The sequence below is a fragment of the Oncorhynchus masou genome, chromosome 24 (genome assembly GCF_036934945.1).
Source record: "Oncorhynchus masou masou isolate Uvic2021 chromosome 24, UVic_Omas_1.1, whole genome shotgun sequence".
In the NCBI taxonomy this organism is placed as follows: Eukaryota; Metazoa; Chordata; class Actinopteri; order Salmoniformes; family Salmonidae; genus Oncorhynchus; species Oncorhynchus masou.
The window spans coordinates 96663691-96679905 of NC_088235.1; the positions used below are offsets into that span (position 1 = coordinate 96663691).

At 44.0% G+C, this 16215-nt stretch overlaps 1 protein-coding gene across 1 annotated transcript in view; it reads right to left on the reverse strand.

The window, feature by feature from the left end:
• The window catches only part of cdh2 (cadherin 2, type 1, N-cadherin (neuronal)), a 78875-nt gene that overhangs the window by 17949 nt on the left and 44711 nt on the right, over window positions 1-16215 (reverse strand). Inside the window, exons 3-8 of the mRNA XM_064935780.1 lie at window positions 10223-10464; window positions 5575-5730; window positions 4890-5045; window positions 2639-2783; window positions 2360-2532; window positions 1915-2052 (exon numbers count right to left, since the gene is read on the reverse strand). Coding sequence (XP_064791852.1) covers window positions 1915-2052; window positions 2360-2532; window positions 2639-2783; window positions 4890-5045; window positions 5575-5730; window positions 10223-10464 — 1010 coding nt within the window. The remainder of the gene's footprint in view (window positions 1-1914; window positions 2053-2359; window positions 2533-2638; window positions 2784-4889; window positions 5046-5574; window positions 5731-10222; window positions 10465-16215) is intronic.

The following is a 16215-nucleotide window of genomic DNA, read 5'->3' on the forward strand; positions in this document are numbered from 1 at the left end:
AGCTGGCTACAATTTCAAATTTCACGATAGAACGATAGAACAAGATAGAACAAAGATAGAACAAATATTACAACAAATATTACGGCTGAACTCAAATGTGCTGGTTGATAAAATACCTGTATTTATAGGAAAGATGTTTTAACAGGGTGTATTGTTCTGAAATGATATTGCAAATTGTAATGGTAGAGTTATGTCCTTCATGGACTTATCAGAATTGTACGGGAAGGTCTGCTCAATCCAAGAGTACAACCAATTGATTACAGCATTGCCCAAAAATGGAGGAGGCGGGTGGCAGCGGGAGGAGGTAGGGAACTGGTCTGTCTGCCCAATATAAAGGATCAAAACTGGCGGAGGAATAAAAATAGCATAAATAGGAAAGTATACCAGTTTCATTTGAGGACCAGGATGTTGACAACTGTGCCATACAGATTGCAAAATAGTTGGGAAGAGATTTTGATGTACCGATTCCATGGTACAGGGTGCATGAGTTGATATACAGTATAAAACAACAGAAGATTCAAGACTTTGTGCTTTTCAGCTAAAATTATTATATAAAATTCTTGCCTCCAACAAAATGATGAATATTTGGGGCATAAAATCATCGAAGCTCTGCAGATTTTGTTGTGAGGTTACAGAATCAATAGAGCATTTATTTTGGTATTGCCCTCAGGTAGCCTGTTTCTGGTCTCAGGTTCAGGAATGGCTGAAAATGCATAGCATTGATCTAAAATTGACCCCAGAAATAGTACTGTTAGGAAATCTGGAGAGACCGGGTCAGTCAATTACTAATATACTAATGCTCTTAGTAAAAGTATTTATCTTCAACACGCAATCTGTAGAGTCTATTCGATTAGATAGATTGAAATTGTACGTTAATCATCATAGCATAGTTGAAAGATATGTGTTGCGTAGAAACACGAAGTGGGTGTCCAGCAGAGATAGATGGGAGGGGCTGAGAGAAGCTGAGGTTTGGTATGTGGAATTGGAGAAAAGTGGGAGTGGAGTTGCTGTGTAAGAGAGAGAATCATGGTCAAAAGATAAAGGAGAAACAAGTGTAAATAAAACATAATAAAGTACATTTGAATGACACTAAGTGGCAGTGTTTTTACAACTAATGCCGGTTTGCCTGAGGCTGATGCCGTGCAGGTGTTTGTACACATGCATATACACAAACTCTCATTCGAATAAACCCATACAAGAACACACACATACACACATACATATAATAGTGCCAGACATGCACACAAACATATACAGTTGGCATTGCTGTTATGATTTCAGTTGTCCTTGATGTCTTTTGTTTTAAGCATATTCTTTTGTTTTTTTGCATTGTTTGCTGTTTTCTTCTGTATTTTCCTTTTTTCTCTTTAGTTTATTCTCTTGGTTGTTGGTGCATTGGGGGGTTCTTGGGGGTGGGGAATGGAATTAATTGTATTTTTTATTTGTTCTCTATTTGGTATAGAATGGTTGAGGGACAGCTATTGGGGAACTGTGGGGGGATCTTGGAGGGTTCGGGTTTCACAAGATTGTGATCATGAAAAAGGAAACTATGACATACTGTATATTTAATATCACTATCATGCACACACACCCTCACACATAAGGATGGCTCTGTTGTGGAAAGACTGATACATGTTTGCTGTATTGTTTGTCCTTCATGTTCTAATACTTTAATGTTACCCCTTCCTTGTGTTTTTTGTAATAAAAAAAAAAAATAAAAAAAAAATATATATATATATATATTTGTTTTTGTTGAAAGATTGTTTCTGTGGTGTTCTTTGTGTGAGAAAGAAAGTATTGTGTGAGTGTGTATTGTACTGTGTGTCTGTCTGTCTGTCTGTCTGTCTGTCTGTCTGTCTGTCTGTCTGTCTGTCTGTCTGTCTGTCTGTCTGTCTGTGTCTATCTGTGTCTTACTGTGTCAGCGGTGAACTCTGGGGGGTTATCATTGACGTCAGTGATCCTGATGATAGCTGTAGCTGTGTTAGACAGACCGTAGGTGGGGTTCCCCTCCATGTCAGTAGCCTGGATTATCAGTGTGTACTGAGGAACTTTCTGGAACGAGGAAGACAAGAGGGGACAGGTTCAGATTACAGAGAATAACATAAGACAGTCAGTATGTAAACACAAACTCATACACTATAAAAACACTTTTTTTCAAAAGTTCTGCTAATTTACTGGCAGCCTGTAAGTTACCTGTACATTACTGTCAAATGAGTTACAGTATGTTACCGTTAATTCCAAATAAACTCTGGAGTACAGTATTTTACAGGAGGGTGCCAGTAAGTTATGGTAGAAACAACTGGATATTTTTTTTTACAGTGTACACATTGATACACATCGCGCACACACAGCCACCCACCTCTCTGTCGAGGCCTGCTGCTACAGTGATGATGCCTCCTGTCTTGTTGTTGATGGTGAACATGTTGGAAGAAGGACTCTCAGGGTTCTGAGATATAATCTTGTATCGGAGCATCCCATTGGCTGTCTTAGGGTCGTCCTTGTCCACTGATGTCACTGTCATCACAAAGGACCCTGGGAACGCAAACCAAGCAGTCAAAAAAAAAAGTACTGTGTGTTTGTGTGCGTGCATGTGTGTGTGAGTGTGTGCATGTGTATGTGTGTGAGTGTGTGTTGTTACCTGGTTTGGAGCCCTCTGGTACTGATCCGTTGTAGATGGTGTGTGTGAACTCTGGTCTGTTGTCGTTCATGTCTATGACATTGATGACAATGTCTATGGGGTTCTCTATCTGGTTCCCATTCAGGTCCACAGCATGGGCTCGCAGCTAAATTGTCAGATAGAAGATCAGGTTTAGGACACGGATAGGGAATGACATGGAATGGGCTCACAGCTACAGTAGATGGTCAGATACAAGATCTGGGTTGGGATACAGTTAGAGAATGACATGGCATGGGCTCACAGCTACATGGTCAGATACAGGATCAGGGTTAGGACACAGTTAGGGAATGGTTGGAGCCAGTTTGCGCTGTTCTGCGAAGGGGGTAGTACACAGCATTGTACGTGATCTTCAGTTTCCTGGCAAAATCGTGCATGGAATAGCCTTCATTTCTCAGAACAAGAATAGACTGACGAGTTTCAGAAGAAAGAACTTTGTTTCTGGCCATTTTGAGCCTGTAATCAAACTCACAAATGCTGATGCTGCAGATACTCAACTAGTCTAAAGAAGGCCAGTTTTATTGCTTCTTTAAACAGCACAACTGTTTTCAGCTGTGCTAACATAATTGCAAAAGGGTTTTCTAATGATCAATTGGCCTTTTAAAATGATAAACTTGGATTAGCTAACACAACGTGCCATTGGAACACAGGAGTGATGGTTGCTGATATTGGGCCTCTGTACGCCTATGTAGATGTTCCATAGAAAATCTGCCGTTTCCAGCTACAATTGTCATTTACAACATTAACAATGTCTACACTGTATTTCTGATAAATTCTATTTAATTTGAATGGACAAAAAATGTGCTTTTCTTTCAAAAACAAGGACATTTCTAAGTGACCCCAAACTTTTGAACGGTAGTGCATATGAATTAACAAAGCTAACCGACTGAATTTCAATATCTACTCCCCCAGAAATGAGAATTTCTGAGTCTTTCCCCTTTAAATTACCATGGAAACGACCCCTCTCAAGATTGATTGTTCGGGGTTAGAGGAATAGAAAGCCATGGATCTGCAGCTGAAAATGACGAGGTATCAAGTTGATTTTGATTCTGAAGCACAGAAACGCCCCCTAATGTTACCACCTCCCAACACCAAAATATGGAAGAGATGCAACCAAGAGCTGCGTTGTCTAAACTAGCAATGGTCACAAACTAACATTCCTATTTAATTAACACTGTTATGTACAAGAATATTAAGGTTCTAATATTGTAGAGAACAATCTTATAATTCATTGTATGTGATTCATAATGACATAGGCTAAAGAAAACTAGGTTGAGACATACATTCAGCAGCACCCTGTATTTCGCTACATTCTAGAGCAGTGAGTGAACGCCCTACATATTGCTTACACTTCAGAGGGCAACATTTTGAGGGCAGAGAGAAGGGGAAGGGTGCGAGGTATTGAGATTGGAATGGGGCCATTTACTGAGGTTAGTGTACACTTGGCCTCTCAAGGGTGGATCTAAAGACCCTTAAGTTTTTCTCTCCTAGGGCCTTTCAACTACTGCTCTCTAACAAGAGAGCACTACAGGGAAAAAGCAGAGAACCCTCCCCCAGTACCTGTCTCCAAACAGCCATGTTAGAGAAGCCTACCGCTAGGCAAGGAAAAGTAGCTGCCATAATATACTGCTGTTACAGTACCCTCACCCTGTACTCTGTCTCATAGCTGCTATACTGTGTGTGCTGCTCCCTATACCCAGTCTTCAGTAATGCCACGGCAACAGCTCATGAATATATTCATCACAGAGCTTCAGTGACTCTGACAACTACATCACACTGTATGAATATTCATGAGGGAGCCCCACCCTTCATGCAAATGTCCTGCCTGCAGATATAGCCAGAGTTGCTTAAGTGTGTCTCTCTGTGTGTGTGTGTGTGTGTGTGTGTGTGTGTGTGTGTGTGTGTGTGTGTGTGTGTGTGTGTGTGTGTGTGTGTGTGTGTGTGTGTGTGTGTGTGTGTGTGTGTGTGTGTGTGTGTGTGTGTGTGTGAGCCTATTTGTGTACTGCAGATCAAAGGTAACATTCTCAGACTGATGTTTCCTGTCCAACTACCTCCGGGTGACGTTTCACAAATGTTTTACATACACCAGCAAAGAATGTGGTCAGAGGAATCCTCTATGAAGGATTCCCTCCTGATTCAGTGAATCTTCCAACCAGGATTTCTGGAAAACCTGGGAAAGTTAGCAGAATTTTGAAACCCCCTACTACACACTTACATGGAAGTTGGAGATGTGTTCGCGGTCGAGGGGTTTGGTCACAGAGAGCTGACCAGAGATGGGGTTGATGATGAAGATCCCGGTTGGAGGCTGATCAGCACCGGGTCCAGTCACACTGTACCGGAGGAGACGGTTCTTATCGCGGTCCGACCGGATCTAGACCACAGAGGGAAAGAGAGCGAGAGGGAGGGAGAGATATTCCCACTTTAGATACAGTTACACAACAACACTTTTATTTAAAACATATTTAGCTAAACTCAACACCATACACAGGCTATACAGTACAGACAGAAAGCATGTATACTGTCTCTCCACAGATTCTAATATAAATATCATTCCAGAAGATTGTGTTAGGAGGAAATAGTGAGCACTACACACATACACTGTACATACCGTACATATACACAAAACATTTACACACGTGCGCACACACACACACACACACGCACGCACGCGCACGCACGCACGCACGCACACACACACACACACACACACACACACACACACACACACACACACACACACACACACACACACACACACACACACACACACACACACACACATGCACACAATAAAACCCTCTGAGCTAGTGACCAAATGACAGACTTTGCATGACAGTTTGTTTGTCTTCCTCTGGGAAATGTGTGTGAAATGTGTCCTCTGAACCGTGTGTGTGTCGTACCCTGACTAGTTCCTCTGGGAACTGTCCTCGTGAGTTCTCAGGGACGTTGATGGGGGGGATGACCCAGTCCCTCTTCACCCGCCGCAGAGATCCATCACCCCTGACGACGACGCTACGCCATGGAAACATGATCACAGCTGCATCACTGGAGTTCACCTGTAGAGAAAAACATGTTACACACCAATATACAGACACAGACAAAAATGTAGACAAACAGATAGATTTCTCAGACAAACCCACCCACAGTTATTCCAGTGAAACACCAGGAAGAAAAGAAACACACAAATACAAAATCTCACACACACACACACACACACACACACACACACACACACACACACACACACACACACACACACACACACACACACACACACACACACACACACACACACACACACACACACACACACACACACACACACACACACACACACACACTGTCCCAGAGGTCCCTAGGGGGTGTGGCCTGGTGATTCACTCCAGAGAGCTGGATTAAGGCTATCATTACGGAGGACCTGCTCAATCACCATCCTGGTCTGTGTGTGTTTACCTCAAATTTATTTGCAGCCGAGGATTGCAGTGTAGTTTCCACCACACTCTAATCTGAATCTGAATACAACCCTTTAGCTATGGAATTAGAAATTAAAATACTTAGTTAATTACCCACGTAATTTAATAGGATCTTTTTTAGACATCACATCCCCTTTCTCTACCCCTCCATCTCTTTTCCTCCATCTCTACCCCTCCATCTCTATCCCTCCATCTCTACCCCTCCATCTCTATCCCTCCATCTCTACCCCTCCACCTCTTTTACTCCATCTCTACCCCTCCATCTCTATCCCTCCATCTCTATCCCTCCATTTCTACCCCTCCATCTCTACCCCTCCACCTCTTTTACTCCATCTCTACCCCTCCATCTCTATCCCTCCATCTCTATCCCTCCATCTTTACCCCTCCATCTCTTTTCCTCCATATCTATCCCTCCATCTCTAACCCTTCATCTCTTTTCCTCCATCTCTATCCATCCATCTCTACCCCTCCATCTCTATCCCTCCATCTCTTTTCCTCCATCTCTATCCCTACATCTCTATCCCTACATCTCTACCCCTCCATCTCTATCCCTCCATCTCTATCCCTCCATCTCTACCCCTCCATCTCTATCCCTCCATCTCTACCCCTCCATCTCTTTTCCTCCATTTCTATCCCTCCATCTCTTTTCCTCCATCTCTATCCCTCCATCTCTACCCCTCCATCTCTACCCCTCCATCTCTATCCCTCCATCTCTACCCCTCCACCTCTTTTCCTCCATCTCTATCCCTCCATCTCTACCCCTCCATCTCTTTTCCTCCATCTCTACCCCTCCATCTCTATCCCTCCATCTCTACCCCTCCACCTCTTTTCCTCCATCTCTAACCCTCCATCTCTACCCCTCCATCTCTATCCCTCCATCTTTTTCCTCCATCTCTATCCCTCCATCTCTACCCCTCCATCTCTATCCCTCCATCTCTACCCCTCCATCTCTATCCCTCCATCTCTACCCCTCCATCTCTATCCCTCCATCTCTACCCCTCCATCTCTTTTCCTCCATCTCTAACCCTCCATCTCTTTTCCTCCATCTCTATCCCTCCATCTCTACCCCTCCATCTCTACCATCCTCCATCTCTATCCCTCCATCTCTATCCCTCCATCTCTTTCCTCCATCTCTATCCCTCCATCTCTACCCCTCCATCTCTTTTCCTCCATCTCTAACCCTCCATCTCTACCCCTCCATCTCTATCCCTCCATCTCTACCCCTCCATCTCTTTTCCTCCATCTCTACCCCTCCATCTCTATCCCTATCTATCCCATCTTTTTTCCTCCATCTCTACCCCTTCATCTCTACCCCTCCATCTCAATCCCTCCATCTCTTTTCCTCCATCTCTACCACTCCATCCCTACCCCTTCATCTCTACCCCTCCATCTCTATCCCTCCATCTCTATCCCTCCATCTCTACCCCTCCATCTCTATCCCTCCATCTCTATCCATCCATCTCTACCCTTCCATCTCTTTTCCTCCATCTCTACCCCTCCATCTCTATCCCTCCATCTCTACCCCTCCATCCCCTTTCCTCCATCTCTACCCCTCCATCTCTATCCCTCCATCTCTATCCCTCCATCTCTACCCTTCCATCTCTTTTCCTCCATCTCTACCCCTCCATCTCTATCCCTCCATCTCTACCCCTCCATCCCCTTTCCTCCATCTCTACCCCTCCATCTCTATCCCTCCATCTCTTTTCCTCCATCTCTACCACTCCATCCCTACCCCTTCATCTCTACCCCTCCATCCCTATCCCTTCATCTCTATCCCTCCATCTCTACCCCTCCATCTCTTTTCCTCCATCTCTACCCCTCCATCTCTTTTCCTCCATCTCTATTCCTCCATCTCTATCCCTCCATCTCTATCCCTCCATCTCTATCCCTCCATTTCTACCCCTCCATCTCTACCCCTCCACCTCTTTTACTCCATCTCTACCCCTCCATCTCTATCCCTCCATTTCTACCCCTCCATCTCTCCCCCTCCACCTCTTTTACTCCATCTCTATCCCTCCATCTCTATCCCTCCATCTTTACCCCTCCATCTCTTTTCCTCCATATCTATCCCTCCATCTCTACCCCTCCATCTCTACCCCTCCATCTCTTTTCCTCCATATCTATCCCTCCATCTCTACCCCTCCATCTCTATCCCTCCATCTCTATCCCTCCATCTCTACCCCTCCATCTCTACCCCTCCATCTCTTTTCCTCCATTTCTATCCCTCCATCTCTTTTCCTCCATCCATCCCTTCATATCTATCCCTCCATCTCTACCCCTCCACCTCCTCCATCTCTACTCCATCCCTCCATCTCTACCCCCCATCTCTATCCCTCCATCTCTTTCCCTCCATCTCTATTCATCTCTACCCTCCATCTCTCCATCCTTTTCCTCCATCTCTACCACTCCATCCCTACCTTCATCTCTACCCCCATCTCATCCCTTCATCTCTTCCTCCATCTCTACCCCTCCATCTCCTTTCCTCCATCTCTACCCCTCCATCTCTTTTCCTCCATCTCTATCCCTCCATCTCTACCCCTCCATCTCTTTTCCTTCATCTCTACCCCTCCATCTCTTTTCCTCCATCTCTACCCCTCAATCACTTTTCCTCCATCTCTACCCCACCATCTATTTTCCTCCATCTCTATCCCTCAAATCTCTTTTCCTCCATCTCTATCCCTCCATCTCTACCCCCTCCATCCTCTTTCTCTATCTCCCCCACCATCTCTTTTCCTCCATCTCTTTTCCTCCATTTCTTTTCCTCCATCTCTTTTCCTCAATCTCTACCCCTCCATCTCTTTTCCTCCATCTCTACCCCTTCATCTCTACCCCTCCATCTCTATCTCTCCATCTCCATCCCTCCATCTCTACCCCTGCATCTCTACCCACCATCTCTATCCCTCCATCTCTATCCCTCCATCTCTTTTTCTCCATCTCTACCCCTCCATCTCTATCCCTCCATCTCCATCTCTACCCCTCCATCTCTATCCCTCCATCTCTATCCCTCCATCACTTTTCCTCCATCTCTATCCCTCCATCTCTATCCCTCCATCTCTGTCCCTTCTCTAATTCTCTATACATCTATCCCCATCCTTCTCTCTCTCCTGCTTCCTTCACCCAAATCTCACTCTATCCTTTTCCATCCCTCTCGCCAAACGCTCCCTCCCTTTTTTTTCTGCTCCACCTGTCTGTTAAGAGAACTAGCTGACTAATAGCTGGCTAACACTCCACTGGTTAAATTTCATCGCTTTTATTCACAGGTTTGATTTTGGTGATGTTTTAAACAGATTTCTCTTTTCTCACATTGTTTTCACTGCTCCCACAGAAGGCTGGGAGACTGTAATGGACACAGTAAAAGTATTGCACTGCACTATTTCTGGGAACATTTTTACTGGGAGATGTGAGCAGGTCGCAGTAGTGGCTCTTTAATGTCTCCCCTTATAGAGACAACCTCCTTTTTTCTCTAATTTACACACAGTAGGCAGCAGCACCTGATGCTATGGGTGTGTCCCAAATGACACTTTATTCCCTATGTAGTGCACTACTTTTGACCAGGGCACCCATAGCGGTAGTGCACTATATAGGGAATAGGGTGCCATTTGAGATGCATTCTATACTCTAGCGAGTGCTGCCTTGTTTCTGTGATTATCAGCACTTCACTGGCGATCAAAGGTTAGAGTGGGCTGTGAATTTTTATTTAGTACATTTAACATGAATGATTCCTTATAAATAATAAAGAGTGGTCGTGAAACTTGGTTAATCGACTGGTGATGGATAATGTATTCTTATGATGAACTGCTCCTCTAACTTCCATCTCCACATCATAATTATTCATGTATTTTCTCCATACTTACACCCGTAGAAAAAAGGGTTCCAAAAGGGTTCTTTGACTGTCCCTACAGGAGAACCCTTTTTGGTTCCAGGTAGAACCCTTTCGGGTTCCATGTAGAACCCTCAGTGGAAAGGCTTCTACATGGAACCCAAAATGGTTATACCAGGAATCAGAAGGGTCACCTTGAATAGATAAAAGCTTCTGCTAAATGACCACATTGTGATATTCTTATTTTATCCATACCTGTTTGTTGTGTTCTGTCGTCTCCCCCTGTCCATCTGTCCGGAGGTGGAGGTGAACGTGTGTGTTCCACTCCTTCTTGGTTTTCTGATCCCTCGCTCGCACCACCAGGAAGGCTCTCTTCCTGTCCGCAAGACGGAGGGAGTGCCGGGTGTACACCATGCCATCTTCACCCAGCCTGAAGTGCACCGCGTCGCCCACCTCCAACAGAACCCTGTCGCCCAGGCCGCAATCGGCAAACCTCACTGAAGGGAGAGAGAGAGGGGTGAGAGGGGTCAGCATGATATGAAAACATAGGAAGACAACTTAGAACAGGTCTATATGTATATATATATATATATATATATATATATATATATATATATATATATATATATATATATATATATATATATATATATATACTGTATATATATATTTCACTAACTCAACCTCACTTGGGTCACTCCAAAGACAAAGGCCTACACTTCCTAGGTCCTCTTCATATTTTATTGTAATCTCTATGTGACAATCCTTCACCTTATAACCTTATAAATATTATAACATCAGCCGTCAACCATGTCTGTCTACTAAACAGAGTGAATCACTTCTCACATAGTGTTTAGTAGTGTTTGGCTCACTCAGTTACGGCACTATCTTTTCTGTTATTTGAACAGACCGTGCACTCAGGCAGAAAGAGTCTGTCAGCAGGAAAATCTCAGCTCAAATAGCCAAACATTACTACATTACCCCCAACTCAGTGGGCAGGCAATGCAACTCCTCTAGCTGCACAGAGAGGGTGAGAGGTAAGGAGAGAGAGAGAGGCAGAAAGAGAGAGAGGCACCGAGAGAGACAGAGACAGAAAAAGAGAGACAGAGAGAGGCCATTACCTACAGAGAGATTAACCTAGAGAAGAGTCCCCTAAGCAAGCTGGCCCTAGGGCGCTGTTCACAAACACAAGAAGACCCCACAGAGCTCCAGGAAAGCAAAAAACAGAGCAAACTGGTATGCTATTTGGACCTTAACAGAGAGTACACAGTGGCAGAATACCTGACCACTGTGACTGACCCAAAGATAAGGAAAGAGAGGCCGCTGTAGGCAGACCTGGCTCTCAAGAGAAGACAGGCTACGTGTACACTGCCCACAAAATGAGGTGGAAACTGAGCTGATAAACTCCCATATCTATTGGGTGAAATACCACAATGTGCCATCACAGCAGCAATATTTGTGACCTGTTGGCACAAGAAAAGGGCAACCAGTGAAGAACAAACACCTTTGTAAATACAACCCATATTGATGTTTATTTATTTTCCCTTTTGTATTTTAACTATTTGCACATCATTACAACACTGTATATAGACATAATATGACATCTTTATTCTTTTGGAACTTGTGTGTGTAATGTTTTGTCACACCCTGATCTGTTTCACCTGTCTTTGTGATTGTCTCCACCCCCTCCAGGTGTCACCCACCTTCCCCATTATCCCCAGTGTATTTATACCTGTGTTCTCTGTTTGTCTGTTGCCAGTTTGTTTTGTTCTTCAAGCCTACCAGCGGATTCCCCCTTGCTCCTGTCTGTTTCTAGTTACTGTTTACTAGTTGTCCCAGTTTTGACCATTCTGCCTGCCCTGACCTTAAGCCTGTCTGCTGTTCTGTACCTTTTGGACTCTGATCTGGATTACTGACCTCTGCAAGCCCTTGACCTGTAGTATTGCCTACCTCCTGTTCTACATTTACATTTACATTTAAGTCATTTAGCAGACGCTCTTATCCAGAGCGACTTACAAATTGCAATAAACTTGTGTTAATTCAACACTGTCTGCATCTGGGTCTTCCCTAAAAAGTTATATATTTACTGTTAATTTTTAATTGTTTATTTCACTTTTGTTTATTATCTATTTCACTTGCTTTGGCAATGTAAACATGTGTTTCCCATGCCAATAAAGCCTCTTAAATTGAAATTCAATTGAGAGAGAGAGAGAGAGAGAGACAAGCCAATGTGAGATAGTGAGTGAAGAGGTAGAGGTAGCAGAAGAGGGATAAGAGCAACCCACATTTGTGTCTGTGTGTGTGCGTGTGTCCGCGTGCGTGCCTGTGTGTGTGTGTGTCTGTGTGAGAGATGCAGAGGAGGGAGAGTGTAAAGAATGCTACATCTCTTGTATCTTTAAGTCCATGTTTGTCCTGCTGTCTGACCTAAAAATGACACATCCTACGTTGGAATTCACTCACACAAAACATGTCTGGTAAAAGGGTGACTGTGTTTGTGAACACACACACACACGCACACGCACACGCACACGCACACACACACACACACACACACACACACACACACACACACACACACACACACACACACACACACACACACACACACACACACACACACACACACACACACACACACTTTAGAGAGTATCTCTCTGCAGAGGGACAGGTGTCACTGGCAGGGCTGTGTAAATGTTCATTAATCATACATACAGAGAGAGAGAGAGAGAGATGTGCTGAAAGCTACATGGTGCAAAAGCAAAGCGCTCACTGCCATCTTATCCTCTTCTCTTCTCCAATATTCAGAATCTACTGTGGAGGAACTAGGGCAGTGTGTGTGTGTGTGTGTGTGTGTGTGTGTGTGTGTGTGTGTGTGTGTGTGTGTGTGTGTGTGTGTGTGTGTGTGTAGTGTAGAGTACAGTACAGTACAGATACCAGTTATAAACAACATGGTTATAACAGCAGTCAGTACTCCACACAGCTCGTGAAAAAAATCTATGTGCGACAGTGATCACATCAATACAGAACCAGAGAGCAAGGCCAAATGATAAATATTACACAACTCACGGCCCAGTCGATATAGACTCCAGGAAATACACACTCTCTCATATAGGAAGGGACAGTAAACATAGAGGGGAGCTAAATGGAGGTGTAGAGTAGAGGGAAGGACTGCTGTTTCAATTAAAAAAGGCTCAGTAGAACTCCAATACACATTATTTTATTTTTGTGCCCTTTCTCCTTTGTGTCTGTTTGTCTTCCCCAGTCTGTTCTTCCTCTCCTCCCCCTCCCTCTATCCCTCAGGTCTCTCTCACTCCCCCTTCCCCTCCCTTGTTTCCTCCCTCCTCGTTTCCTCCCTCCACCAGTGTGATATCAGTGAGTGTCTGCCTCTGTTGTTTCTCCTTTATTTACTGCCGTTCTGGCTGTGAGTGATACACACACACACACGCACACGCACACACGCACACACAATCTTGTACAGTTCAACTTGTGGGGACAAATCCTATTTTCCCTAACCCCTAACCCTAACACTAACCCAAAAACATAACTTTATTCCTAAACCTAACCCTAGCTCCTAACCCTGAAACAAACCATAGTTCCGAAATCTGACCCTTAACGTAATTCTAACCCTAACACTAATTCTAACCTTAACCCTAAACCACCTAGAAATAGCATTTGAACTCGTGGGGACTAACAACATTTTTGTTCATTCACCAATCTTGTGGGGACAAGAATAGTTAAACACACACACACACACACACACACACACACACACACACACACACACACACACACACACACACACACACACACACACACACACACACACACACACACACACACACACACACACACACACAAACAACAAACAACAAAAGACACCCAGATACAGAGAGGGAATCAGTTATCCAGCCTATTGGATTACATTATCATTAGATCAGAAGCAGAGGACCTGAGGCAGAGACAGAAGTTAAACGCTAAGTTAGTGAAACAGCACACTGACAAATGCTTAGGCATAGAAACAGCAGTGTGCTAAGCACTACAGCTACAGAAACAGCAGACTAGTAAGGAGTTTGACATAGAAGAAGCAGTGCACTAAGCACTCAAGAAACGACAACAAGTTGGCAGCTCTGCTTCTTGCTCCTAATGAACTGTTTTGTTTTTTTGTGTGTTATTTCTTACATTATTAGCCCAGAACATTTTTTGTGTGTTATTACATAAAGCTGGAAAGAACTTTTGGATATCAGAGTGGTGGTAACTCACCAGCATTACGACCAAGAATACGACTTTCCTGAATCGGATCCTTTGTTTGTACCGCCCAGGGCAATGGAACTTATCCCAGAGGCTGCTCCAAGACACCGCCAGCGGAGAAGAGGTATTCAGAATGGACTTCTAGTCCGACTCAGGATGTGTGCAAACCATCCACCGCTTCCGAGTATATTACTCGCTAATGTTCAGTCTCTGGACAATAAAATAGACAAGCTCAGGGCGGGGATCTCCTTCAAGAGAGACATCAGGGACTGTAACATACTCTGTTTCACGGAATCATGGCTGTCTCGGGATATACTGTCCCCGTCCAGACAGCCAGCTGGGTTCTCAGTACGTCGCGCAGGGAAAAATAAAGAACTCTCTGGGAAGAAGAAATGCGTTGGTGTATGTTTCATGATTAACCACTCATGGTGTGATTGCGATATCATACAGAAACTCAAGTCATTTTGTTCACCCAACCGATAAAACCTCACAATCAAATGTTGACCGTATTACCTCCCAAGATAATGATCTTCAGCTACAGTCACATCCGTGTATATTCATTCCCCCTCAAGCCAATACCAAGACGGACCTCAAGGAACTACACTGGACTTTATGTAAACTGAAAACCACATATCCTGCGGCAGCATTTATTGTAGCTGGGGATTTTAACAAAGCAAATCTGAGGAAAACACTACCGAAATTCAATCAACACATTTACAGTAGTACTCGCTCTGGAAAAACATCCAACCACTGGTTCTCCCCTTCTGAGATGCCTACAAGGCCCTCCCACGGCCTCCTGTTGGCAAATCAGATCACAACTCCATTTTGCTCCTCCATTCCTATAGGCAGAAACACAAACAGGAAGTACCCATGTTATGGTCTATTCAATGCTGGTCTGACCAATCGGAATCCATGCGTCAAGATTGTTTTAATCACGCGGACTGGGATATGTTGCGGGTTGCCTCTGATAACAACATTGACGTATACACAGACACGGTGACTGACTTCATCAGGAAGTGTATAGGGGATGTTGTTCCCACTGTGACAATTAATACCTACCCAAACCAGAAATGGTAGATAGATGGCAGCATTCGCGCAAAACTGAAAGAGTGAACAACCACATTTAACCATTGGCAAGGTGACTGGCAAAATGGTTCAATAGTGTATTTATTCCCTCCGTAAGGCAATCAAACAGGCAAAACATCAGTACAGAGACAAAGTGGCACAGCCACAAAGTCATAAAATCAGATTTTACACCTAACCCTAACATAACCCTAACCACACTGCTAATCCTAATGCCTAACCCTAACCTTAAATTAAGACCAAATAGCAATTTTTACAATATAGACAATTTTGACTTTGCAGCTGGCACATTGCTCAGTTTTTCCTCAATGGCAAGATTCATGACATGACAATAAACTAAATGTCAAAATAGATTAGGGCTGTGGAGATGCAAAGGGCTACTGCTAGGTTAGAATAAACTACATGGCAATAGCTGAAATATTTCCATGGAACACATAGCTCAGGTATCTGTGGTAGCTACAGGTCAGGGACAGGGTAACCAGGTCTTAAACCAGGTTTGTTCAATGGATGAGTCATTATAGCAGCACGGCCAGCCGTCATAGTGTTTAGCTGCTCAGTGTTAAACGGCATGAAGAGCTGCCTTTGATGTGCAGTACAGCAGCTCTGCTCAGAATAGAGCACACAGAGACATTCACATTCACACACATGCAGTTGCACACACACACACACACACACACACACACGCACACACACACACACACACACACACACACACACACACACACACACACACACACACACACACACACACACACACAGACAAACATTCACAATAGCAGACAAGCAACCACACTTGTAGGCTACAATTCAAAGTTTACATAGACATACAACAAACGTATTTTTAAAAAAACTACTTATCTTTCGAAAAATAATTTTAGCCTCTCAAAGCGCTTCAAGATGACATAAGTGAGTGCTAC